This window comes from Larimichthys crocea, chromosome X (assembly GCF_000972845.2).
Source record: "Larimichthys crocea isolate SSNF chromosome X, L_crocea_2.0, whole genome shotgun sequence".
NCBI lineage: Eukaryota > Metazoa > Chordata > Actinopteri > Sciaenidae > Larimichthys > Larimichthys crocea.
Genome location: NC_040020.1, coordinates 16,343,522 through 16,368,491, shown reverse-complemented (window position 1 = coordinate 16,368,491; position 24,970 = coordinate 16,343,522). Strand labels below are relative to the sequence as shown.

The 24,970-nt window shown below is 39.5% G+C and overlaps 1 protein-coding gene across 4 annotated transcripts in view; it reads right to left on the bottom strand.

Moving 5' to 3' along the window:
- The window catches only part of astn1 (astrotactin 1), a 369,281-nt gene that overhangs the window by 219,291 nt on the left and 125,020 nt on the right, over nt 1-24,970 (bottom strand). For all 4 annotated transcript variants that reach the window (XM_027282875.1, XM_027282876.1, XM_027282877.1 and 1 more), the window contains 2 exons: nt 21,452-21,589; nt 6,974-7,124 (listed from right to left, as the gene is read on the bottom strand). In XM_027282875.1, coding sequence (XP_027138676.1) covers nt 6,974-7,124; nt 21,452-21,589 — 289 coding nt within the window. The remainder of the gene's footprint in view (nt 1-6,973; nt 7,125-21,451; nt 21,590-24,970) is intronic.

Below are 24,970 nucleotides of genomic sequence, written 5' to 3'. Positions count from 1 at the left end.
AGGTTGTAATTTGACGGGATAAGTAGATAATCGTCCCAAACAGACATTATACTCTTGTATTTCTGTGGAAGCCACATGTTCAGGGTGTTTTTTGTGCATTCATGTTTCACCTTCTGAATTATAAAGTTGTCAAAGCATATCTGAACAACAACTGTTGGTTTAGTATTATATTCTATAAGTTAAGCACAACAAACAAATGACCTTACTGTTCTTTCATTAAAGGGGAAGTCTACAGATTTTACACAGAAAATTCAGTTGACCAGTCACAGGGAGTACATAGGAGTGAGTAATCCATGCAATCTAGATATTTATCATAAGGAATTTGTAAGATTAAGCCTGTCTTGAGTTAGACCCATATGAAGGACTAAAAGCCAGTATATGCATACGCTTCCTGCACGCCCTCCATCTTCATGGAAGTGCAGTACTTCATCGGGTAAGCCGTCACGAACCTGCCAGGAGTGCAATGTGTTGATGGGATTCACGAGGCTGTCGATGTTCTGATAGGCAGAGTTCTTTTATATCTGAGACCATTTGTACACCAACTCGCTGTATCTTGCTTTATTTTTTAGTTTCGGGTTGATGAAATTGCAGTGTGTGTCTGGTCAATGTATTATCAAAATTTAGAAGAATGTAGCGATGATCTTACATGAAACATCTGTAGCATGAATGTATATCAGTAATAGTTTGGGGTTTAATTTTATTTTACTTTCTGTTTTGTGTTTAAAGAGCTTAACTTCCTGTCTGTGTCACTAGTTCTTTTGTATTTAGTGTATTTAGTTAAGTGGATGTGTTTTTCCTCTTTCAGTTGTCAGGTAACCTGCGTCATGGTGTTCTGATGTCTTTGTGTTCCTGCTTCTGTACGTCAGTTACTTTCTGGATTTTTCTTTGTTGGACTAAGCTTTTTACTTCTCTGCTGCCTATAGTTATTTTCAGTTACCCTGCCTGCTAAGTCATGAGAGTTACCTTTTTTTCAGTTCACCTTCTCGAAACCATCTGCATTTGGGTCACCTTTTGAACTAAACCTTCACAATATTCTCAATTTTTATAGTCTCCGATAAAACCCAAAGACAATAACCCTGAAGATTCTCTCACCTCCTGATTCTGGGTTACAGCAAAATAAAAGCTAAGATAAAAAGCACAGGAAAGACCAACTGTCTTTGGGGCAGAGATATGTTGTGAAAAATGCATTTCAAACAATCCCACTGAAACTGAACTCAGTGAAGGTGTCTCTTCTCTTTGACTTTCCAAGCATAAAAGTTTCCACTAATAGAACACCGGAACTTTTCCGACCTCTGTAAATCTTACACGATACAACACATGGACACACACACACACACTGCAGAGGAACCTTCTCTCGTTGGAGTGACCTCTCCTGTCCAACCCATCATCAAGAAAACGAGATGTCATTTATTATAACATGGCACATACAAATATATCTGGAGGTTTAAATATGAGACCAGAATCCGGCCACTCTGTGGACACACTGTACCGTCACTACAAACACAGCGTTAATCATCCGCTTGTTTCCACCTTGTACTCACACAAGCCTTTCTTCCGCCGTAGTATAGTTCTAGGAAGCAGACGCACAACACAAACAGCTGCAAAAAGTACTAAAACAGCACTAATGAGCTGCATTTCTTGTGTACTGCAGGTTTATATATCAAGCACCTCACACATATACACACACTGTTCGAGCTGTTTGGATGGCACCCAGCTATTCTCGTCATTCAATCCTGGTGGCAATCTGCTCTGTCAACAACATCCTTGTTTTCCACCATTTTGCAGGGCAGACAAGTGACAAGACGAAGCTAATTAATCTCACAATCATCCTGTGATTATTACGCTCTCACTTCCACAGGCGCCACACGCCGCCTCTCCCCAGGAGTGCAATACATCAGCGAGACGGAGCGGGTCGGTCAGCACATACCGCCAGCGTCAGTCGACTCTCGCACAAGGAAAGATATTAAATGCAGACAGGACAGCTACTGGCAGCGCGGACTCAGACAAGGTGTTAATTGATTAGGGTGGAATCAGAGCGCTGGGGCCCAGCCAGTTTACCACCCTGATTAGATGGATGAGAGGCTCATTTATAAGCTCGACAGTCACAAGATAATTACTAAAACACACAGTAATATATGCAACGGCAGCTGGGAACGGCGCTGTGTGATGATGGACAGGAATGGGATGTGTGTATGATGTGTATGTGTAGCTCAAGAGCGGTGACTGATGCTAAGAGGTGGTGGTTAGATAAACAGCATAATAATGAGGCCTCTTTCAAAGTGAATACCACTCCGTGTGACAGGAAATCTAAATCAATGTAATCGGCAGATATTCAACAAATATGGCCAGCTTTTCACATTAAAGCTGCAGCCAGGCAGAGATCAACCACTTGCAAAACGATTCGTTAACCTCACCTGCCTCTTCCCATCTACATCTTCTTTGTGATAATTGTGTACATTCAGGGCCAGCTTTACATAAATAAAAGTGTAGGGCAAATTTGTGCTGCCTCTTTCATTCAATTTGCACTCGCAATCTGTGTGTAATTACTGTCTGATTCACTAAGGCAGCAGCGTTGTCGTCTAGGCCTGATTCAGCAAATGAAGGAGAGGCCAGAAGAATGCAGCCGAGGGCTGAGGTGGGATCGGCGAGCTCGAGAAAGACACGGAGAGACGGCGCAGAGAGGCACTCGCTCAGTAATACGATTCCATAGTGTCCTCCGCGACCGCGGCTCGACTCTACCTGTGAAATCCTGGCTGTCCTCGATAAACTGCAACACAGCTTAAACTTTTGCACCAGTTTATTTCATTAACATGATCAATAACCAGAAAATACATATGAGGAGACAAATTAGAGCAAGGAAAAACAATGTGATGAAAGATGCGGTTACTGTACTGCAGTCCATAAATATTTACATATGAGTACCATTTTAAAATGATTCCCAGTGCATCAGAACACAGGAAATAAAGTCCTGAGCTTTGTATTGTAATAAAGTTTTTTTTTCTTTATTTGAGCATGCGCGAAAGCTGCACGCTGCCTGTTCGCTCCTCCAGCCTTTGAGGTCGCATTTTGACTTTTTGGCTTTTTTCTCTTTTGTTTGTTTTTGTTTTCTTCACTGTGGCTCTGTGGAGTCCTGCCCTCTCTGGCAGGGTTATTTTTGCATAGGTTTTGTGCTTTTTGTCGTGTTTTTGTCATGTTTTTGTTGTGTTTTTTCTCTGTGTTGTTTTTTAAATGCCGCTTCCACCTGGACATGCTAACTTTGTTTACTCCGGGGAACAGCTGATCGCGGTAATGCCGGCCGGCATAGTAGCAAGACCAGCCGATATACCAGCTGAACTCTGGAGGAAAACACACTGAGGATGCAGAGGAGGGTCGAGACGGGACAGGCTTATAGAGAGATCCCACATGTCGGCATCGTTGTCCTGTCCATCCCTCCCTCTGCAAACCAACATCTGCCTGCAGCACCATTGGATCTTTTAATATATGTTGTTTCTGTTTGTTTTTATACTGGAGTATAGTAACAAAAAATAATTTCCCCCTGGGATTATTAAAGTATTTCTGATTCTGATTCCGATCAATGACCAGCACTTCCACTATATTTTAAAGTCTATCCAGTCTAGTCAATCTAAAAATGGCTCCACTGGCAAAGCACCACTGGGCTTACAATCTTATGGAGGCTGCAAGATTGTGCTGTGAAGAAGATCCTGACCCATCAGGCACCGTGGAAAAAGACATTGTGAGTTCAAATGTTTTGCTCAAATCACATTCACATAAATTCAAGGATGTGTCTTGAATCAAATGAGTTTAAAAAAGAAAAGCTACAGATGTCACATATTTAGTATCAAATTAAAGAGGAAGTTGTTTTTTTATTTAAATGAAAACAACTTGTGATTTGGACATTGAACTTGCTGAGTAGCAAAAAGGCTGATTTGAGCTCTTTGTGAGCTGCAAAAACACTCCAGTTGCTGCAAATGCTGCGAGGATGAATATGATGAACCCCCTCAATTTGGTGTTTCACTGCTCACTTTATAATAATCTGTTTAACAATATCATCTGGTAACCTAAATCATTAGATACAGCGTTTCTGTGTTGCACTTAAGAGTAAATGTTAACTCCAACCACCACCTGCTTTTTAAATATGTGTTTTCAACCAGCTCGCCGGAGGCAGAGAATCTCCTCCTAAACTGATCTTAAGTTTAGCAGAATGAAAGCCGCTCTCATCAGACTTCACCCGATATTTCATAAGTTAGCAATACAGTACATCTAATGCTATAGACATGTAGAAATATTAAGGAATGAAACAGCAGATAAAAGGTCAGCCTGTTTGATAATCCATATACAGCCAGGTGAAAAAAATGTCCTCAAGACACATAATGTGTAGTTGTTCCTCTATTCTGTTGAACATTAGCACAGTCCTGACACTGCAGCATGGGCATGTACAGTAACAGTGGCAGAAAAATGAAACATTCAGTCCTGAGCTTCCTGCTTCTAAATAACATGTATTTATTCTCCACGGTGCTCTCATAATCACTTTCATCTTGTCTTACATATTGTCCAGCTCCTTCTCAAGGAGGCTCTGCTGAAGTGTGAAATGATAGATTTATTCTGGGGATGAATTTCGGTTTCATTTGAAGCTACAGTGGGGCTTAGTGAACATTCACAAATGATGGAAAAACAGAAACATTAAGGGATAAGTATTAGAAGTAAGTACAGATATTCACTTTGTTCTTTTTTTTTCGCTAAAGGTTCTTAGAAAAAAAACATCACAGTATTCTTCAACATGCTCAAGGGATGAAAATATAACAGGACAATAAATAATTAATAGAATACAAAAGGAGAGTCTCATGACACCTCAAAGCGCTGGCAAAAAATCTTTTCAATGTTTCTTTTTTGGATCCAAGTGAGACTAATTTCAGGGAGAAGAAATTGGATTTTTTATTTTTTTTTCCTGCTGCTTTTGGCAAGGATTTGCAACACACTGCAACATGAAGAGGCTAAGCTGTTGTTTAAAAGCATCCAGTAATTATGTGTAAAGGAAAAAAAAATCTGGACTTCTCTTATGCTTCTCACGAGGGAAGAGGGGAAATAAAATGAATGTGTAACTAAGTAAAACATAATCAAATGCCTGTGAGACTTCAAAGCCTTGGATGAAAATCTCCACTCTGTCATCTCTCCGGACGAGACGGAAATTGGATGGATACATTCCAGTGCAATGTCGGTGCAACAGACAGTGGACATTATTATTCACAGGGTTCAATTCTTATCTATCAACATGTGAGATATCTGTGATAACACCATGTCCTGATCAACACTGTGACAGGCATGATGTGGTCATGTGATTTCATCTTCCTGAGCAGTGACATCATGACATTTAAAGGGAAATACACAGAGTAATTTTCGAAACATTGAGATGAAAGACATGAGTAAGCCTTCAAAAAGCTCAGAAACTTAATAGCATTAGCTACGTACTAACGGCTGATAGTCAAGAAGCTTCTTTGTACCGGAGCTGTTAAAGATCCTCTGAAGTTGCAACTCAGCAACAAAAATCTCGAAAGAGGAGACAATCTAGTGTGGGCCGAATGTCACGGTTACAGTATGAAGCACATCTTCACATGCTGCTGGATAAAAAGTCATCAATTCCAATGACAGACAATAACAGACTAGTGCTCCCATGTAGCTGTTGAATCCACTGGCAGCATCACTCATGATCCCAAAAAATACTTGACAGTCATTTTTGTTGGACCATTTCACTAACAAACAAATGAAGCTACGCAAACTTCACCTACTGGGTTAAAGTGGAGTGTAGACTTTCATCCATGATTTATGCTGGATCCATCATATTCTGACAAGAAAAGATCTCTGCTACAACTGCATCAACTAAAATATTCTGTAGTAAAAGACACTGTAAAAACCTGCTGTATTGCTATTTGTGCATGTGATTTTGTGCCTTTCACCTTTTAAATCCTAAGATGAAGGTTTGCAAGATTCTAACTCAGCTTTGAGATAGAAGCATTAGTGAACAGACAGGTCGGGAAACGGCAGTGAATACGCCGCTGCTCAGCCTTAGCATCTCGTTTCAGACTTACTGATTAAAGCCAGATGATGAAAGAGCCTGGGAGTAATGAATAAATGTGCTTCAGCATGTGTTTTACATGCCCGTCCACTGACCAAAATTATTATCCCCCTGTTCTAATGTTTAGCACACCATCTACATATATAATTGCTTGTAATTATGACTATGCTTTAATCTAGAAATGAAACATTTTTCCATTAAAATCTCACATCTCACAAGCCATTTCCCTCCTTGAGGTGCATTAAGAGATAAGATGAAGCGCACTGGATTGCATAAACAGCATCTCCCCAGCCCACCTGAAAGGCTCTACTCAAGTACATCAAAGTACTTGAAAAGAAATTAAATTGTTTGGGGGGGGGGGGTGCCTGACAGCTTATCAATATAAGGGGAGGATTTAGGAGAAGCAAAACACTAGCAGACGGTGCTAAGATTCTGCAAATAACAAGAACGGTATTACTGGAGTCCCCAACAGATGGAGGAGAAAACAAACCTGGCTGCTACATTTCCTGGTTGCTAAGCACCACCTGGAGGTAATGAATGTGTTGCCGGTGTATGAGACAAGAGGCGAAGTCAAACTGTCTACTCAGACACATTACAGAGAGCAGGTCTGCTGCTTGTCCTTGATATGGGTCATCTTGGCCTGCAGATATGCTCATGAATATTCATGCTGGTAGATTTAGGATTTAGACACTGATGACCACAACAGGACATTCATACAACATTTGAATATGGACTAGTGAAGAGACATGAGTGGGCATTAGATCAGAAGTCCCCATTCAGAGCCATGCTCTCACATGGTATTAATCATAAAGGGATGTACAGACTCTATAAAGTGATCGTCACATTGTATGACTGTAGCTAATGTGCTGTATGTCAGCTTTTTATAAAAGAACGATGACTCACCACACATCCAGTGGAGTCCAGTTTTCGGTCTGATATGCAGCGGAAGTTGCGGCTGCAGCCTCCGTTGTCTTTGGTGCAGTCTCTGACGGGCCCAAACGAGTCCAGCAGGACCTCCAAAGAGTCAAACGATGAGCTGATCATCAGCTCCTCCCTGTTAAAGCAGAAACAGGTGACAAAATATGGAATTGATTAGTCATGTGCATCTGTGTTATTACTGCTGAGGAGTCCAGTTTCTGAGCATTTAATGCTGTTGTGTCCAGAAGAAATAGACAACCACAGATGACTGACATGTCATCTGTCAGTCATCTGTAGAGTAGAGTACTAGAGCAAGATGAGGTGGTGATGGGAAGTTGTTCTCTTGAAAAATTCTATTTATATTTATGGACATAATGTCAACAAATCCAAGCAGATTCTATATGAAGACCTCAATACTAGTGAACTTAGGAATACAAAATTTGCCTCAAGTTCTGTGTAAAATATTGGCTTTCACATTGGCAGTGCTGAACTGTCCACTTTTTATATAAAATGTGCTACTGGGGTATGAATTTAAGCAATATTACACTAGAAACCTCTTTTAAAGAGGGCCAGATTTGACAATGTGAAGATGCCCGGGGGCCAATAATAACATATCAAAAATGAAAAAAATACCATTAAAAGTTACATGCCAATGCTGTTCTGTAACAATTTTATTTCATTGTTACTATTATCTTGTTTTTTTTGTTTTTGTAATGGCAGTGTATCCATCTAAACTAATCGACGTGAACAAATCTAAAAACCAGTTCTGCCTTTCTTTCACATCTGGAGTCAGATAAATTGTATGGAACATGTTAAACTTGCATGAAGTTGATACAAATCTGAACCTCATGTTCATTTATAACATGACTTATTATGAGTAATGCAAAGTCTGTTAACATTTAACACGTTTAAAACGTGTCACTCCTGCTCTTGTTTTTCACAAGATCATTCAGAAAGTAATATTTTGTGTCACAGCAGTTATGTCCTTATTGGTTAACGTTGAGTGCATTCAGATGCTTCATTATGTCAATCAAAAAAGCCAAATCTTCCAGCCATGCAGTATCTGACAATCCTAGCAGGCCATAAATAACATATTATAAAAATTAAGCTGCGGGCACCATAAAATCTGAGCGATACGGTCAGTGTTAGCATCACTGATGTGCCAATAATAAGTTAAAGCTCACCCTCGAGTGTAATATTGCAATTATGCAACAATTACCAACTTAGATACAATCTATAATCAGAAGATATTCATGTTTTGGGGCAATTTGCTCTCAAAATAAACTTTTGCACGCCGTTTCTGATCTGATCTCCGTTTCCATGGATATACATGGGGTCTGACTAAGACCTGGAAAACAATCAGTCACAGCAGTAGATATAGATATACATAATGGAACCCAGTTCACTACTCCAGCAAGTAGCCCGAGCTTTTTTAACAACCTAGCAACGGAGGCAATTTCTAGTCCCGTCAAAGTTTCCCAAACTGAATAAATAGCGCACATATAAACACTAAACTGCTTTGCTAGTTCAGTCTTGTAGTGACGAAGATATCTGTTCAGAAATACATTTTCCATGGACACATGGAAACATTTCCACTAACTCCACAGCGTTGTAGTCCAAAAGTCCAAATGTATTGTACAGAGATCGATGGAATCAACATGTTTTTATCTTACGAAATATTCCTCTTCAGTCCATATTAGTTCACCTTTACCTCTATTAACGAGGTACACACCTGTATTAGCGAATTACACACCTGTATTAACGAGGCGCACACCTGTATTAACGAGGCGCACATCTGTATTAATGAGGCAGTCTAACAGCTCCGTAACACACAGAATATTCATTAAAGAAAGCTGAAATTGTAAATTCAGATGTATTACTTTATTAATCCAGTGGACTATTTACATGTTATATATTTTCAGGATGTGACAATGTGGAGACTAACATTTTTAGTGATGAGTCAGGTGTGCTGTCATGCTGATTTGAGCACATTCTAAATGTCAAGTCAGATTGCTCGGTCGGACCTACTTGTTGTATAATAGTAGTTCACACAGTAGTCTGTTATAGTTGAAGTTTTTTAGTTTTCAGTATTTTGATTTGGGATCATTTTGGACAATGTTCAGCGTGCATACGTTATGCATCTCTACCATGTTTGATGAGTAATAAAGTCAAACCTGTACAAAGACACACAAAGTTACATTTTAAATCTGCACAGTCATTTCACTTCTTTAAAAATTCAGGAGGACTCATTTGCATAATTCATAGGATATGACTGCAACAGATAAAAAATGTCACTTGTTGAGATCTAATACCTTAGCACTGCTTGAATAAAAAAAAAGGAGCTAATAAAATAGATTTTCTTGATTACAATTGTTTGACACATGCTGTCAGTCTGTGTGCGCTCTAAAACACTGTTTATTCAGCTATTTTTTTCAATTTTCAGAAAAGGAATAGTGTTTATTAATATTGTTTTATAATAAATGTGAGACATATCACTTCACACAAGTTAATGACAACAGAGGAAATTCAGCATCCATGCTTGCTGTCAGCAATATGCCATTTTGCTTTCATTAAAATGGATTATGATGTCTTAACATTTCTTTAGATCATGTTTCATGTGTCTGGGGGGGGGGTGAGGAAATGTCAAAGCAATGCTTCAACATTCTGCTTTGCAAGAAATTCTGTGACACCGTGCTTTAACTTAATGAAGAGATATCTATTTCCATGAATTACAAATACCTGCATGTTTAATTCATTCTGAGTTATCGTCATGAGAGGAGCTATGACTTTTCACAGCACAAATTGCTATGCAAAGAAGCATACTTCTGAGATAAAACACACCATGAAATCATTGCTCTAACCTTGCTCTGAGCAGTCACTTTGTGTTTGTGATTTTTTTTTTTTTTTTGGTTCCCTGTAAACTCCTTGCAAGGTCAATAAGCAGATCATCCAACAGAAGGACAACAGTGGCTATTTGAGATGGGAGGAGATGAAGGACAACGCAGAGAGCACCTCAGTGTTTCCTCTCAGAATCTAAATCACAGAGCTATTTCTGCCGGGGAATGGTGCTGCTGATGATAAACAAGAACCTGTGTAATAGCGTTGCCATGAACCTTGCCTCAGTAAAGAAAATGACGACCTTTCAGACACCCACACAAATGTTTTTTTTTCCCCAACTCCCAGCACTGCCTTGCTTTCTCTACTAGGAAAAGACAGCAAGTTTCCTTCACAGTCAACTTGATGTTATCTTACAAACCAATTTTTCTATTATAATTGCCCATTGCTTTGTTGTCATTTATTCAGAGGGGACCTATTGAACAGAGCCCTGGCAGATGATGAAACTCACAGCAAGTGTGAATGCTAAATTAGTTGGGAACTGCAATTACAGTCGAGACACATCCAACGATTGTGTGCAACGCAATTTACCTTTAAATATCACGCAAGACAAAGAAAGAAAAAAAAAGGTTTAAAGTCATGTTTGGTGACTCTTTGAAGATAGTACAGCATCCATTACATCACACAATATGGGAGTGCTGGAAAGATTGGTCACCATTCTGGCTATTTTGCTGTTCTATCTTAGCTTTGTCCTGAGGGTGAAGGGTACTGCAAGAAAAACCAACAGAAAAATCTAAACAGCATAAATGTTCCAAGCAAATATTGTAGAATCATCCAATCTTTTGCACCTACAGTAATAGAAATGTTGCCTGAAGGTAGCACATGAGAAAAATAAAGATGAATTTGTTGTTTTTCCCAAATGCGCCGCTAATAAAATGGTCAAAGACCAAACACTTCTACAACAAGTGTAATAGAAGTCTGGCAACTCATTTTCTAAATATCTTGGCATGGATGGTTTGGAGTATTCTGACTTGACAGTGAACTTAGATGAATACAGTTACATCGGGCATTAACTTGTGATCTGTATCTGGATACGTTATCTTGTAAATGGCATCCCATCAAGGGCCTCTGTATTCACACCTGGTATTAATAAGCATTCTCATTATTTTGATTCTGCCTGCATTACGTCTGGATTTCAATGTGCAAACTAGACAGAGGGCGAGCTGGCAGCCTCTTCGATCAACAGTTTTCCTCCATTGAAGAAGGGCTCCGTTTGATGGACTAGTCTGGGATGGAAGAGAGATGCAGACTCCATTTACGCCCACTGAGGTCTGATCACTGCGACCCAATCTGATATGATTCTGTTTGCACTTTTTACTTTTTTTGTATAATAATAGTATTTATTTATTTATTTTATTTATTTATTGTTTTTACATTTTATTCCAAAGTGTCAGACATTTTGTTTAAACCCCTGAACATATTTTGTCTTTATCAGTTTCTGAATGATGGATTCTGCATGAGCCCACTACTTTGTTTGCCAATGTTTGGATTATTTTACTTTTCTTTGTGGGAAAATTTGATGTCACCTTCAATCTAATCTGATCAAAATGCACCCACACATTTCTTAATAAACAATAACAGAACATAATAATAAAGGTGTTTTTTGTTGTTTTTTTTTTTTGCTTTTAAGATATCAGGGGCCCTGAATCAGGCAATTCTCATTATAAACTAATTATTGGCTGTGGCATTGCATCCACATGTACTTATCTATCCAATTAAAATGACAATTAAAGTTTACTTCACCAAACTGGTACTACAATCAGTATCAGAGTACACAATCAGCAGGAAACACCTGATTGAATCTTACTTAGAAAAAAAATAATAGCTAAAAAACATGTAACCAAAATGATGAATTGTGGGTCATTACACTGCCATATGCATGTGCAAATTGGAAAAGTAGATCCAGCAAGAGAGAATATACATAAAGGACATACTTAAAATGAATGGGCATTAAATACTATCTGCACTATATTTAACATTTTGTCCGAGACAGCTGTCTACAGTAGAAAGAGGCAATAATTGTAAGCCTCAATAATGGATGCCATTAACATGGATAGCTTAACAATGGCAGGGTTAGAAGTAAATGTGCGTCAAAACAAGCTGCATAAAGAACCATTCATTCAACCAATTCAACACTGAAAGGTACCCCCACAAGGTTTAAATGTCAAATAACACCCAGCAATTTATGTTAGTTATTCACTTCAGAGACGTGAAAATTACACTCAACAATGCACAAAAACATTATTAATTTTTTTTTAAGATAATTTTTTTGGTCTTTTCAAACTTTATTTCCGACAGAGACAGCTGAAGAGTGAGAGGAGGAATGCGGGGAGAGAGAGACGGGAGAATGACATGTAGGAAAGAGCCACAGGTCGGCAGGGGCGCAGATAGTGGGTGTGTCAGGTGTGTCATGACACCCCCACTTTTGAATGACCGTAGATCCGTCCCACCCACTTTTATGTAGCTTAACGTTTTGTTTTTTTTTGTTTGTTTTTTTAAACTTTGTCTTCTTCAAATCTTCTGATTCAAGCATCACGAGGAAACCAAAATATGAATTAACATAATATTTGGTTTACTGAGGTGTGTGCTGATGTGCATGCGTTGTGTGTAACAACGCGTACGCATCAAGCAAGTGACTCGTTTGGACTGTGCAGCAAAGAGTGTGGAGTCGTCGTCGACTTTGGTTGCCACGGTTACCAACTGATCACTTGGACAGCTAGCTGCACGTTCAGCACGGCATGGCATGATGAGAAGGACAACAAAAAAGCAAAAGACTATTGCGTCATTTTTTCAAAAAGTCACTTCTGTAAGTAAATTGTACTTTTTAAATATATACTTCATCACACCACATTGCATTTCTGAGAGTCTCGAAGCAATGTCCTCTCGTGAAAGTAAAATCGTACGAGGCAAGAGACAAACTTTCGCCTTCTGTCTCCGCGTAGCCTGTAGCCTACATGTAAATACCTCGTTGGACATTAATAACGTAATGCCGTTTTAATGTTAATCTGACTTTCCTCGCCACGCACGAGCATAGGCCTACTGTTTAACAAGGACTGACTAAACGCACGTAGCCCACCCAGTTTCTCAGCATTTTTTAAAACGAGTTTAGCATTTTTGTGAGGGGGTTTCTGTGTGTGATGACAGTTAATAATTTGTAATGATTTTCATGAGCTTCGTCCCCCCCAGTTTCTCAAACCTATCTGCGCGCCTGCAGGTCGGCAAGGACTGGTGACCACAGACACAAACATTTGAAGGTAAAGGTATGTCTGCTTGTGTTTGAGTTTTTGCTACAATAACACCACTCTGTTAGATTTTATACAATGCAGAAGGAGAGCAATTGGAATGCTGAGATTTCAATTAGTTCACTTTGTTCCAGTTTGTATTTTAAGTGTATAATTGTCAAAAATATAAGAAAAGCATAAATAATACAAGTTTTCTAAATGTGACCTCAAGGCGATGCTACAAAAGCACAAATAAATCCATTTACAAAACAAAAAGAAACGAGGCTGATTCTTCATAACTCCCATGAAACCAGCTGATCAAGAGGAGGAGGATCAGGATTCATCACCATTTATCCATCTGCCAGGGAGCAAGACAGAGTGACAAGTGATCATCAAACATGAGGGAACACAGCCCAAAAGCAGAGTAAATCCGCAGCTTCAAGAAGGTGTCAGCAGTGTTTCCTTGTGGCCCCTGGGGAGAGCTGAAGAGAGCGTGCATCAGATCATGGATCAGAGGGAAATGAGTTATTTACACAGCGTCTTGAAGAAAGCTGCCAAATGAAAATAAAATGTTGAAAAAGAAGGGGGAATTGAAATGTGTAAACACAGAGTAGGGGGGTAGAAAACTGCACACTCAAAACAGAATACATTTACAATAAGTATGATGCATGGAAGCACAACACCACAGAACAACATGAACTGGCAGAAGAAAGCCAGCAGGGTTCAAGTCTTCCAAAAGAATACTGCATCTAATCCAAGAGCGGGTATTTAAGATATTTAAACTCAGCCAGCCTTGTTGTACCCATAGACAGTATAAACATGGATGTGATATCCATGACCTCACCCACATGTTCCGGAGGAGCCATGGCTCTGGCCGCAGCTAAAAATCAGTGAACACGTGGATCATCAGCGGACCTGAAGCAGGCTGAATGATGCCTGGGTGCTCAAAAAAGGGAATTCAATCAATATATAGCAAAAAATTCATACAAACTATTGTATATGAATATGCATGAGCATAGTGAGCTATGACACCATGCATCGTATAGAATTTGTCACAAACATCTGTGATGTTAATTCATTTGCAACTTATTTCATCTTTATCCCACCAAAATCTCCAATTTCCGTAAAACAATATCTACTTGTGGCAAATGTAGCATTCTAAAACTTCTTGGTGGTTGTGTTTAGACATTTACAGCACTCGATTAAATAAAGAGTATTTTTTAACCTGGGACCTATTTTCCAGTCTCTTTGTGTCTGAGTGACAAGTGGAGAAAATAAGTTTTAACGTAGCCCCGAAACGGACTGTAGCATGTAATCCTTCTGGGATTTCTGGTTTTCACACATTAGAGATCTTTCCAAAGTCGCGCAAGAAGACACACTAACAGATTGAGGCAGCAGTGGGCCAGAAACTCCTCTGTTCTGGGAGGTGAAATTACTTTGAACAGAGCGATATAACTGCTGATTGTGGTTAAACAAAAAGGATCCTTTCCATAATGTTTTCAGACACTTAGAATAAAAATCTGAACTTGTTAGTGGCACAAGTTTTAATGGATTAATGTCCTTCAACCTTTTGCAATTTACATTGTGGTACAAATGATGTTCATCTATGCAGGCGCGCAGATAGGTTTGAGAAACTGGGGGGGACGAAGCTGCCCCCAATGCGAGGTATTTACATGTAGGCTACAGGCTACGCGGAGACAGAAGGCGAAAGTTTGTCTCTTGCCTCGTACGATTTTACTTTCACGAGAGGACATTGCTTCGAGACTCTCAGAAATGCAATGTGGTGTGATGAAGTATATATTTAAAAAGTACAATTTACTTACAGAAGTGACTTTTTGAAAAAATGACGCAATAGTCTTTTGCTTTTTTGTTGTCCTTCTCATCATGCCATGCCGTGCTGAACGTGCAGCTAGCTGTCCAAGTGATCAGTTGGTAACCGTGGCAACCAAAGTCGACGACGACTCCACACTCTTTGCTGCACAGTCCAAACGAGTCACTTGCTTGATGCGTACGCGTTGTTACACACAACGCATGCACATCAGCACACACCTCAGTAAACCAAATATTATGTTAATTCATATTTTGGTTTCCTCGTGATGCTTGAATCAGAAGATTTGAAGAAGACAAAGTTTAAAAAAACAAACAAAAAAAAACAAAACGTTAAGCTACATAAAAGTGGGTGGGACGGATCTACGGTCATTCAAAAGTGGGGGTGTCATGACACACCTGACACACCCACTATCTGCGCCCCTGCATCTATGATGATACTTGTCGAGACCCATCCTCGCTGTGTCGTATTTTCACAAATGTAATAGAGTCATCAATTCTTGTATCCACGTTTAAAAAAAGCTTGCAGCTTTTCTTTTTCAGATTTGTGGTTACAGTTAATAAAAAGGTGAACGTTAATTACAGGTCTCTGAAAGGAAGCACACTCACTGATCATTCAGCCTGACCTCTCTGGTCTGCAATTTGACTGTGCTTTCTCCAACAATGCGAAACTCTTTTACCCAAAGCAAAATAAGCTGTGCAACAGGGCCACCCACTTTGTGTCACAGGTTATTAAAGCAACATTGTTTAACTTCTCAATCATAAAACAACAGTTTTGAAATCATTTTGATGCTACACTGACTTGTGCACCTCACCACTGTGTAACTTTGTGCTTCAGGTACGATCATCTAAAAGTGTGTTACTTTACAGTATGACACTAAACGCACACCACCAACTATTTCACTGATTCTGGTGAAACTGGATCATATTTTATGGAGAAAATGTTTTCTGGTTTTCCCTGTGATGTCCTCCAGCTGCTTCGCCTCGACTTCTTGATTGACAGTGAAGTAAACTGCTGTAAACTGTAGCTGCTGTTAGCTAATGTTAGCTCAGTTTATTAGCCCAGCTGCCTGGACTGTGAGCTGAGAGCACTGGGGGAGTGTTAGTGTTTGTACCACAGGCGTTTTAGACTACTGGGAAGAAGAAGAGGAGGTTTTCAGGCCTTTGCACTGAGTAATTCAGTTGGGGGGCAGAGCCGGTGTCGTGCAAGAACAGGAGCCGGGCGAGCAGGCAACGTAACTGGGCTCAGCAGCCTCTATGGACATATTGACAAAGGTGAAGAGACAGAAGAGGACATTGATGGGGGAAGTGAAGCAGAGGAAAGGTGAGAGTGAGTGAGCAAGAAGCTGCCAGAGAAGTGTAAATCTGGGACTGACTTTTAGTCGTTGGTTTAGGATGCATTGCTTGAAAACATACTCTGTACTTTAACTCCATTCATTCAAAGACTGTGGAGACATTTAGTTTCATTATGTCACAGTGTAAATCTATGAGTAGGTCTACTGTCAGCCCTGTTTTAAGAACTCAAGTAGCTTTAACCAGCTGTGGCCCAGACAGCAGTTTTAATTAATCACACACACACAGCTGGAGCCCCAGATACTCATGCACATGTCTACATCTATTTCACTCTCAAGTCATTAACAACAAGCTGGTGATTTATGCCCAGTAACAAGCACAAATGCATTTCCCTCTGATGGTGTAGTTTTTTTAATAGTTTATCTTCTAAAGCTTTATGCACTGAGACAATATTTGACGGATAACCCACAAAGACACACAATGATTTCCCTCAGGCTCCTTCTACGAGCCACTTCAGCATAGAGAGAAAAGTCAAACAGCTCTAACACTATTTCAAAAATATGTATATCTGAAAATTAATCGACATCTGGAGGTAATGAAATTCTGCCCTTTTCCCTGATGGCATTCAAGCTCTTGATGCAAAGTCTTATCCTTCGGCACAGCGTCAGTTTTTCACTTTTATTTCACGGTCATCTTTTCAAATCGCCTCCAGTTTATGAAACACAAAATACAGAAAACATAGAGCGGCATTTATTTAGTGTGACTGTACATGTCACAGACTATCAAACACAGTTCTGGTGAGACCTTGAGCTCAAACGCGCTTTGAATTACAAATAACATCCTGTATTGAGACATACAGTATGACATTCTTTGATATATTTTAAAGACTATAAAATTATTTGCATTTATTTTCCATACAGAGAACTGCCTCCTGCTATTAAAAACTCACCCAGCCAACCTTGTTCTACCCATAGACAGTATAAAGAAGCTGTGGCTCTTGCGGCCGCCATCTTGGCGAAGGCATGGTGTGTGGGTGAAGCTGGTGTGGGCTGAATGAAGCCTGGTTGCTGCTGCAGAACCTGTCAATCATCAGTCTGGCAGCCACACTGTTAATTATGCAAAACTTAAAGCCTTAATATAATTTGAACAGGTTCTATCTAAATTCAGTCTCAGTTCAGTCGCCATTAAAAGAAGAAGAAAGAAATTAGCTGTAGAGACCAAAACTTGTTTTTCGTACCAGGCTGTAAACATGTTTATTTATGGGCATTTTAACATGGGGGCTTACTGTATGGAGCTTAGCTAGTTCTGTAGCCAGCCTCAAGTGGTTGTTTGAGGAACCGCGGCTGCAGTTTGTGGCACTTCTGCATTGGCTTCACTTCACAGCCACGAAGGCTGCAGCTTGGTTGTGCCCTTTAATTTAGGTGCAGCATGTTTCTGAGTTAGCCTAGATACGCCAAACTTAATTCTGACTCTAGATAGGGATTCCCTCATTTTCTCCTTCATGCTAGGAAGGAGAATGTGAAGAGAGGGGGTTGCAATCAGCAACTACACCACCAGAAGTCACTAACTGATAGACACTGGTTAATAAAAAAGATTATTGTTCATAATGCATTTAAATATAAATAGTACTTTTCTTTGTATCAGCATTTGTACTGCACATATCGTGATGTTTCTGCTCCTGTTAACAGCATTATAATAATCTACAGCAACATCTTATACATAATTAACTGGAAGATAAATGTCATGCAGATCAATTGGTTTTATTGATCCATACCATACAGTGGATGGTTATGTGTGTTTACACATCGATGAAATGATCCAGAGGAAGAGAAAACTGCTCAGAGGTTCCTAAACAAATGACTTTGTAGAATGAATGAATGTCTATGTAAGAAAAATCAAATGCTTTATAACTGGTGAGACAAAATGGCATCACATTCAACACTCTGTTTCTGCAAACGATTGTGTGGCTAGTTATGGTGACTGCTAACTCAATACTGAAATATAATGAGGGCTATCAGAAGAAACATAATGACTGTGTCGGACTCTGAGGAAACATACTCACTCCTGATAATTACTTAATTAGAAAAAATACTTCACCGGAGGTGTTACAATCATATTAAATCCTGTTCTTCTCATCAGTTTTATTTTAGAATATTTATGTTGTAGGACTGCGTCATATCTCAGCCATCCGAGGGCTTGAAATTAGCCACTGATAGGGAAAGGAAAAGAAAAAAAAAAACTCCTTGAGTGCTTCCACACTAATGGGAAAAAAAGATGGGGATATTCATTTGAGCAAGACTAATTTTACCTGACATCATTTTCACAGGGCAAACAACCATCGGCACATTAGGGCAGGATCTGACACGGCTATGCACACTAACTTGTTGACAGGGCATGTTCCAGCATATATTAAAAGACAATTCTCACTACTAATTACATTAACCTACCTCTTCTCCCAAACTAATCCAGTTTGCACAGGCTTTATACCGCAACAAAATACTGTCAGATCCAAACACGGTCACGTTAACTCTTGTGGTGATTCAGAATGCTGCTGTCCGCTAAGTAATGTACAGTACGTTAAGGTCTGTCCTCCCCAAGGTTATGAGTACATGGTGGTACATCTCGTATCAGCTGGGGCAGACCAGGATGCTCCTGGAGTCATATCTATCTATATCTCCACTGCTGGGTTTCATAGAAGTGGTCAAGTTTACTTTGACTCTGACTTTATTTCATAAATGATTAATTCATTGTAATTAAAGTGATGACTACGTGGTCGGACACATTTAAGATTAATATAGCCAAGATATGCAAATGAAGTCTTTAGTACCTTTGCATGAGTAGATGTTGTCCTCCATGAGTCAGAGGCAAAATGAGTCATTTATGCAGCTACAGTGTTAAAAATATGGAGAAGAATGAGTCAACTTTATGAACAAAACTCCAAAATATTGGAAACAATAACAAACGAGGGAGGAAATCATTAAAAAAAGCTTTATTATTAGTGGCTAAATCATTAAAAATAAAAAATAAAAAGCCAACAGGTCTTCATCGGAACTTTAAAGAAAAAAAACTTTTTTTCTTATGATTTCCTTTTTCATAATTTGTTCCTAATAACTTTGTTGAAGAATGTTTTAAAGGATAATTAGCATTGCATGGTGGGCACTGTGGTTGTGTTATGGGTGACAAAAAAAAAAACTCTTCCCAAATTGTTGCTATGGATTTGTGTCACAGCAATAAACAAGCGTCTCTCAAATATTTGATTTTCTGTCCAGCCCTCTGATACATGGTAGATAAACCAAGATGAATGTGGCAACAGATTCACTGGGAACAGTGAAGTCTTTGACTCTCAGCTGTGGTTTTATGACTAATCGTGCAATAGATGTGGACTGTTAAAAAACAGGATGTAATAGCCTCACCAAAAAGTTTGGTGAGAGGTTACAAACAGGGTGAAATTAGAGTTCCAAAAATGGACAAATGTTCCAGACAGGATAGTTTAAAAGACGATTTAGCACAGAGTGATCTGTGTGTGATTATTTTTTGCAAATAAACTCCAAATGCACAGGTCAGAGCTGTTGCTTCCTTCTTGTTGCTTTGAAATTGTGAGCACAAAAAAAGGTAACAAAACAAGCCTAATAATAATTTCAATGAAATGACATGCTCAGGATGTTGATTATTTCGGCTCAGAAAAGACACAGCATTTCATTGAACCATCTGATACCAACAGATGAATGATGTGTGTTTCTTTGACGAGCGTCTCTTCTTCCCTCTCAAACCTCATGAGTCATTTTGCTGATGTGAAAAAAACAAAAACACAACCTTGACAGCTTTGTGCTTTTCTTTGGTCATTGCTCCGATATGACACAGACTCAATTCGGTTTAGTTTCACTTGACATTTTTCACATGGTCATACATGCTCTGCCTGCACTGCTCAGTTTGATTACTGGTGCATTAAACTAAGACTGATGTCCCAGTTCCATACTGTGTGCTGACACTAGGGGATAGTTTGGGTTTCAGATGTTAAATAGGACAATATCAACTGTCAATAGAAATATAGGTAAGGTGAATGAGTTTTAATGAATGATTCTTGGCTGTTTCAGTTTTATTTATTTAGTTTTATTTTTTAAAGCCTTGAATAGTGCGTGCAGACCTTCATTGATAAGTTAGACCAGCCTGCATGTAGCCTGAGAGGCGAGACCAAGGCAATAACAAACATTTATTTTGTCACTTAAGTTTCAACAGACTGTAAACCTGTTAAGAGTGTAGTGTTATTCTTGCAGACTATACATTGGGAGCATTGACTCCACAGTCCAGATTTTGATATTTTTGTGTATCTGAGGCAGAATTCTGACCTCATGGCAGCATTAGATGTAAAATGGAGGTCATCAAGAAAAATAAGGCCATCCAATCAATAGAAATTACCGTCAGAGGCCAAACGGTTGGTAGAGGGACATGAATTTCACCCCACATTCATAGCATGACTGTCTTGATGATGACGCGTTGGTTCTGGATCTAAGTTTAAGACTGAACCACGTCAACATCTTGAAGCCTCCACCCTCCCTCCTGCTAGCAAAGCAAAACAGCAAATAATTCTGTTGTGTCACTGCTGTCAGCTGAGTCCACTTTAATACTGCAGCATTGTTTTGGCTCAGTTACGGCTCTCTGCAGCCCAGACACAAACACAGCCACCGCACACCGAGCAGGTTTCCTCCGGAGGAGTTATGAACCATTTAACAATCCAAAAGCTCTTTATAGCTTTCAATTGCCAAGTAACTCTTTCTTCTAAATCTTTTTTTAACTCTAGTTTTTCTGCATCTTCATAATTGATTTTGTGTTCAGTCTTAGTGTTGTATTATCCTCTGAATCATGACCGCTAAGACCTCTGCGTCAACCTCACAGGGCTGCTAAGGACTCACTGCAACAACAGTAAATAAAAACAAATGCTGATGAAATGAGAATGCACAGCAGTGAGACAGCCAGAGAGTCAGCAGCCACATTCTAGGGGAAGATGGATGAGAAATATTTATCAAAAAGCCAATATGTACTTTTTTTTCTGTGTTGTGAAGCTTCATCACAAACACAACATGGACAGAAACTTCACTGCGGCAATGAAAAAAAATGTACTCTAATGCCATTCGTGGCTTCATAAACTTTCATTTCTTTCTATCGTCTTGTGTCAGAAACGTCACCGCCATAAAGTCAAATCGAGGTAAAGTGGTCTGTCATCTCTTACCGCACGTCCACTGCGTCCTCCATGACTGTCATGTCCGTCTTGCACTTGGCTGAGGGGTTGATGGCGAGCTCAGCAGGGGGGATGACAAAGCTTTTACTCAACGGTAGCCACATTCCTTCACCAAGAGTGTACGTGAACCTGCAGAGGACAAGAAGGGCGGATAAGGCAAGTAAGGTTACAGGGTTAGGCTTTTCAATAACAGCAGAGGAACAAGGTAAGTCAGTGGAATGCAGCCGAGAACATGTTTACATGTTTTCAAGAAAACTCTCAAGAACAGGATAAGACATCTAGAAGTGATTTAGCAGAAGTTTCCGGTATTATTGGTCTCGACTAACACAAGAATGAATTGTTTACAATATTTTTTGTCAATTTGTTCACTAAAAAAGGGCAAATAAGTCAGTGAGTTTTCATCAACACTCAAATATTAATGTGTTAAGAGTTGACTAAAATAAGAAGGATTGAGTTAAATAAATATAAAGTCAATGTATAGGACATGATGGTATACACAGTACAATGGTAGAAATGTGTCCAGTAGACATTTGGTAGTACTGGTTCCACAATAGGAACTATCCCTTAGTGTCTAACTGGATACTCATGTGACCTTGCAAAGACAACACCCTCGCAAGGTGACATGATTTAGACAACAGGACTGCTCAGGACTGGTCCTCACACACCATGAGAGTGACAATTGGTGGTTATAATGTATCTCTGAGGTGGTTTGACAAGAAACTGACATAAAACATAAAACAAAAATATGGAGCAGGGACCATAAATTCCTTTTTGAAACAAAGTTAATAACTGTTTTTGTCTTTGTTTTGAAACATTGTCTCACGAGAGGAAATTGCTTTTATAGAAGTTCCAAATACAATAAGGACATCATCAAATGCTATTTGAATCTATTCCTATTCATAGAGCAATTACTGTATCGTGATATATACAATTACTATGGCTTTGACTGGGAACAGTAGGTGCCAGTCTATCTCAACACTGTGGGTGACCAGGGTTGAAGAGACCTGTTGCTGCCTGCTTAGACATAATAGATAGCTGCCGTTGACGGTCCAATTGACATAAACAGACATCTGTGTCTCCAGACTAGTATTTGTTGACAATAACACCTGCATGGGTAAAGACATTCACTTCTAATTCTGGGCGTATAGCATTTGTGGTGTTATCTTTGGGTTTAAAGTCTATCCACCAGCATGAGTTTAGCAGAATGTGAGACCGACACAGGCACTTCTGATGAACTTATTAGAGTGTCTCTAATTCTCCTTGATCAAGCGTCAGTAAATAATACAGCATAAGACATCAGACGCTCCTGAACACTTTCTTCCCTCCTGACCTCACCATTGACCACTGATTCCAGCCATTTCTCCACAACAATATACCCTGATAGAAGATTGTGGCCTTTTGGCCCACCCCTTACTAAATATGACTGAAACACATGGACCAAGTACACGGCTAAATCTAACAATTTTATCTGTCATTTTTTATCTCTCTCAAAAGTCAGCAGAGTCTCCAAAGTGGGCAGACTTCATCTTCTGGAGAAGATGTTACCCGGAGACTCAGAGTCAGTCAAAATGACTAACTGATCTTCAAATGTGAAAACTGTGTCGAGCCCCTTTAAGTGAACTCCATTGTCTTCTTCTTGTGTGAAAATAACCATCAGGTCACATCAAAATGGCCACTTTTCAAAGATGAATGTGTTTTGCTGCATCGCCTACAGTTGGTTAAAGGTTATTTATTTTAGCTTTGAGTGAAGCTATCCCTTTTGCATAACTCTTTCCCGAGCAGAAGGACACTGTGTGCTAATGGACGCAATGCATACCAAATGAGAAACCCTGACAAAGACTGGCCAATAAGAGTTTCCCCCTGAGACAAAACAGGGCTATAAATCTGTAAACAACAGATGTCTGGAATGAGGCCTTTAAAACAATTCTTTATTTGTGAGTCAATGAATATCATCAATCTTTGAAGACTCACATGCACATAAATGTAATACTTCCAACTTTAAGTTAAACAGTACATGCTGATTAGCATCAAATGCATTATTAGTGATGATGAATTATGCATGGATACTTGTAGCACAAAAGAGGAGAACTTGTTGATTAAATGGTTAACAACCATTTTTTATGCAGACTAAACACATTTCCTCATTCACGATTGTTCAATTTGCATTTTATAAAATGCTAACTTAGCATAAGGAAAGGGCAATATACTGTGGGGACTGCATGCATTACCTTTCTCTTTAAGAACAGAATGATTAAACCTTTGTAGAAATGGAGCATTTAATTACATTCACCTAATTACTCCTTTTGTTCCAAACTCAAGTTTTCTGTGGATCAAAGTGCTGCTGTTCTTTCATTTACTGTAAAGCACTGTGTTCTAGCAAGTTATTATAAGGAGGGAAGTCTATTAAAATGGTAATGTTTCTGTTTCATTTTTTTCCAGAAGCTGTTGGGAGTTCTCTCATAAGTCATTTCACCATCTCTTATGGGACTGAGTACAACAGGAGGACTGAAATTCCCTGTGATGTAGGATGACGTATATGGGCGACCACAGGACAAATTAGCAGCCACTTAACGAGCTCTGCTTCATAATAGACAACTTGGGACTGGTGTGCTGCTATACGACTTATTTGGTTCACCCTAAGAGAAACTGGAGGTGGAAAACACTAAGAGTTCCCGGGAGAAAACAGTTGTTGAGTGGAAAACATGTTTGCAGTCCTCGGAGGAACCCCCTGGCGGTTAATACTGTGTGAATGGCAAACACTGTGTTTGAATGCTGACTCTCAGCATTTGCATCCTCTGTTTCATTTCACTCTCTATACCACTGTGATTCTAATTGCCTCATTTACTTCTGTGTTTAATGGTAATATCTGCTTAGGCAAACAAGACGGTGGCCTCATGGCTCTCCAAGCAATTGCTGGTCTTCAAGGTTTTTTTTTCCCTGAATGTCTACAGCCGGCGATGCTGTTTGCCAGTGTTCAGAGCCAGAGCCTGGAACGTTTAAATTAGGATGGATGGCTGGATGGGTGGGTTGGAGCAGTCTTAGGACAAAGACATTTTAAAACCCCATGCCTGGATGGAGTGAGAAGAGTAGGGCGGAAGACATGCAAGCAGGGAGAGCAACACATCAAAGCACTTCCAGGAGATATTAGCGCAATGTCAGCTTCTTCTGTCTGTTCCCAAAGTTAAGTCAACACTGGGAGCCACACCGACTCCACGGGTTCTCTTTTTTTATTGTAAGCAGTAGCACAAACACTCCTTTGTTGTTTTTTGCTACTGTACTGTCATGGAAGAGGTCGGAGACTTGTAATGAAGGCAGCAGCATGTCAGTTCTCAAGTCAGCGAATAAACCATATTGGGAAGAAAAGCCGTTTTAAACATTGTGAGGTACCGCTGTCACAGACAAGTGCCCTGCTCTATGTTTCTTTGTGAAATGGACCCCAGTAAGATCCTGTTAACTTTATGTGGCATATTTACTGTCATGAAACACAGGGCGAAAAGTTATTGAGCATGT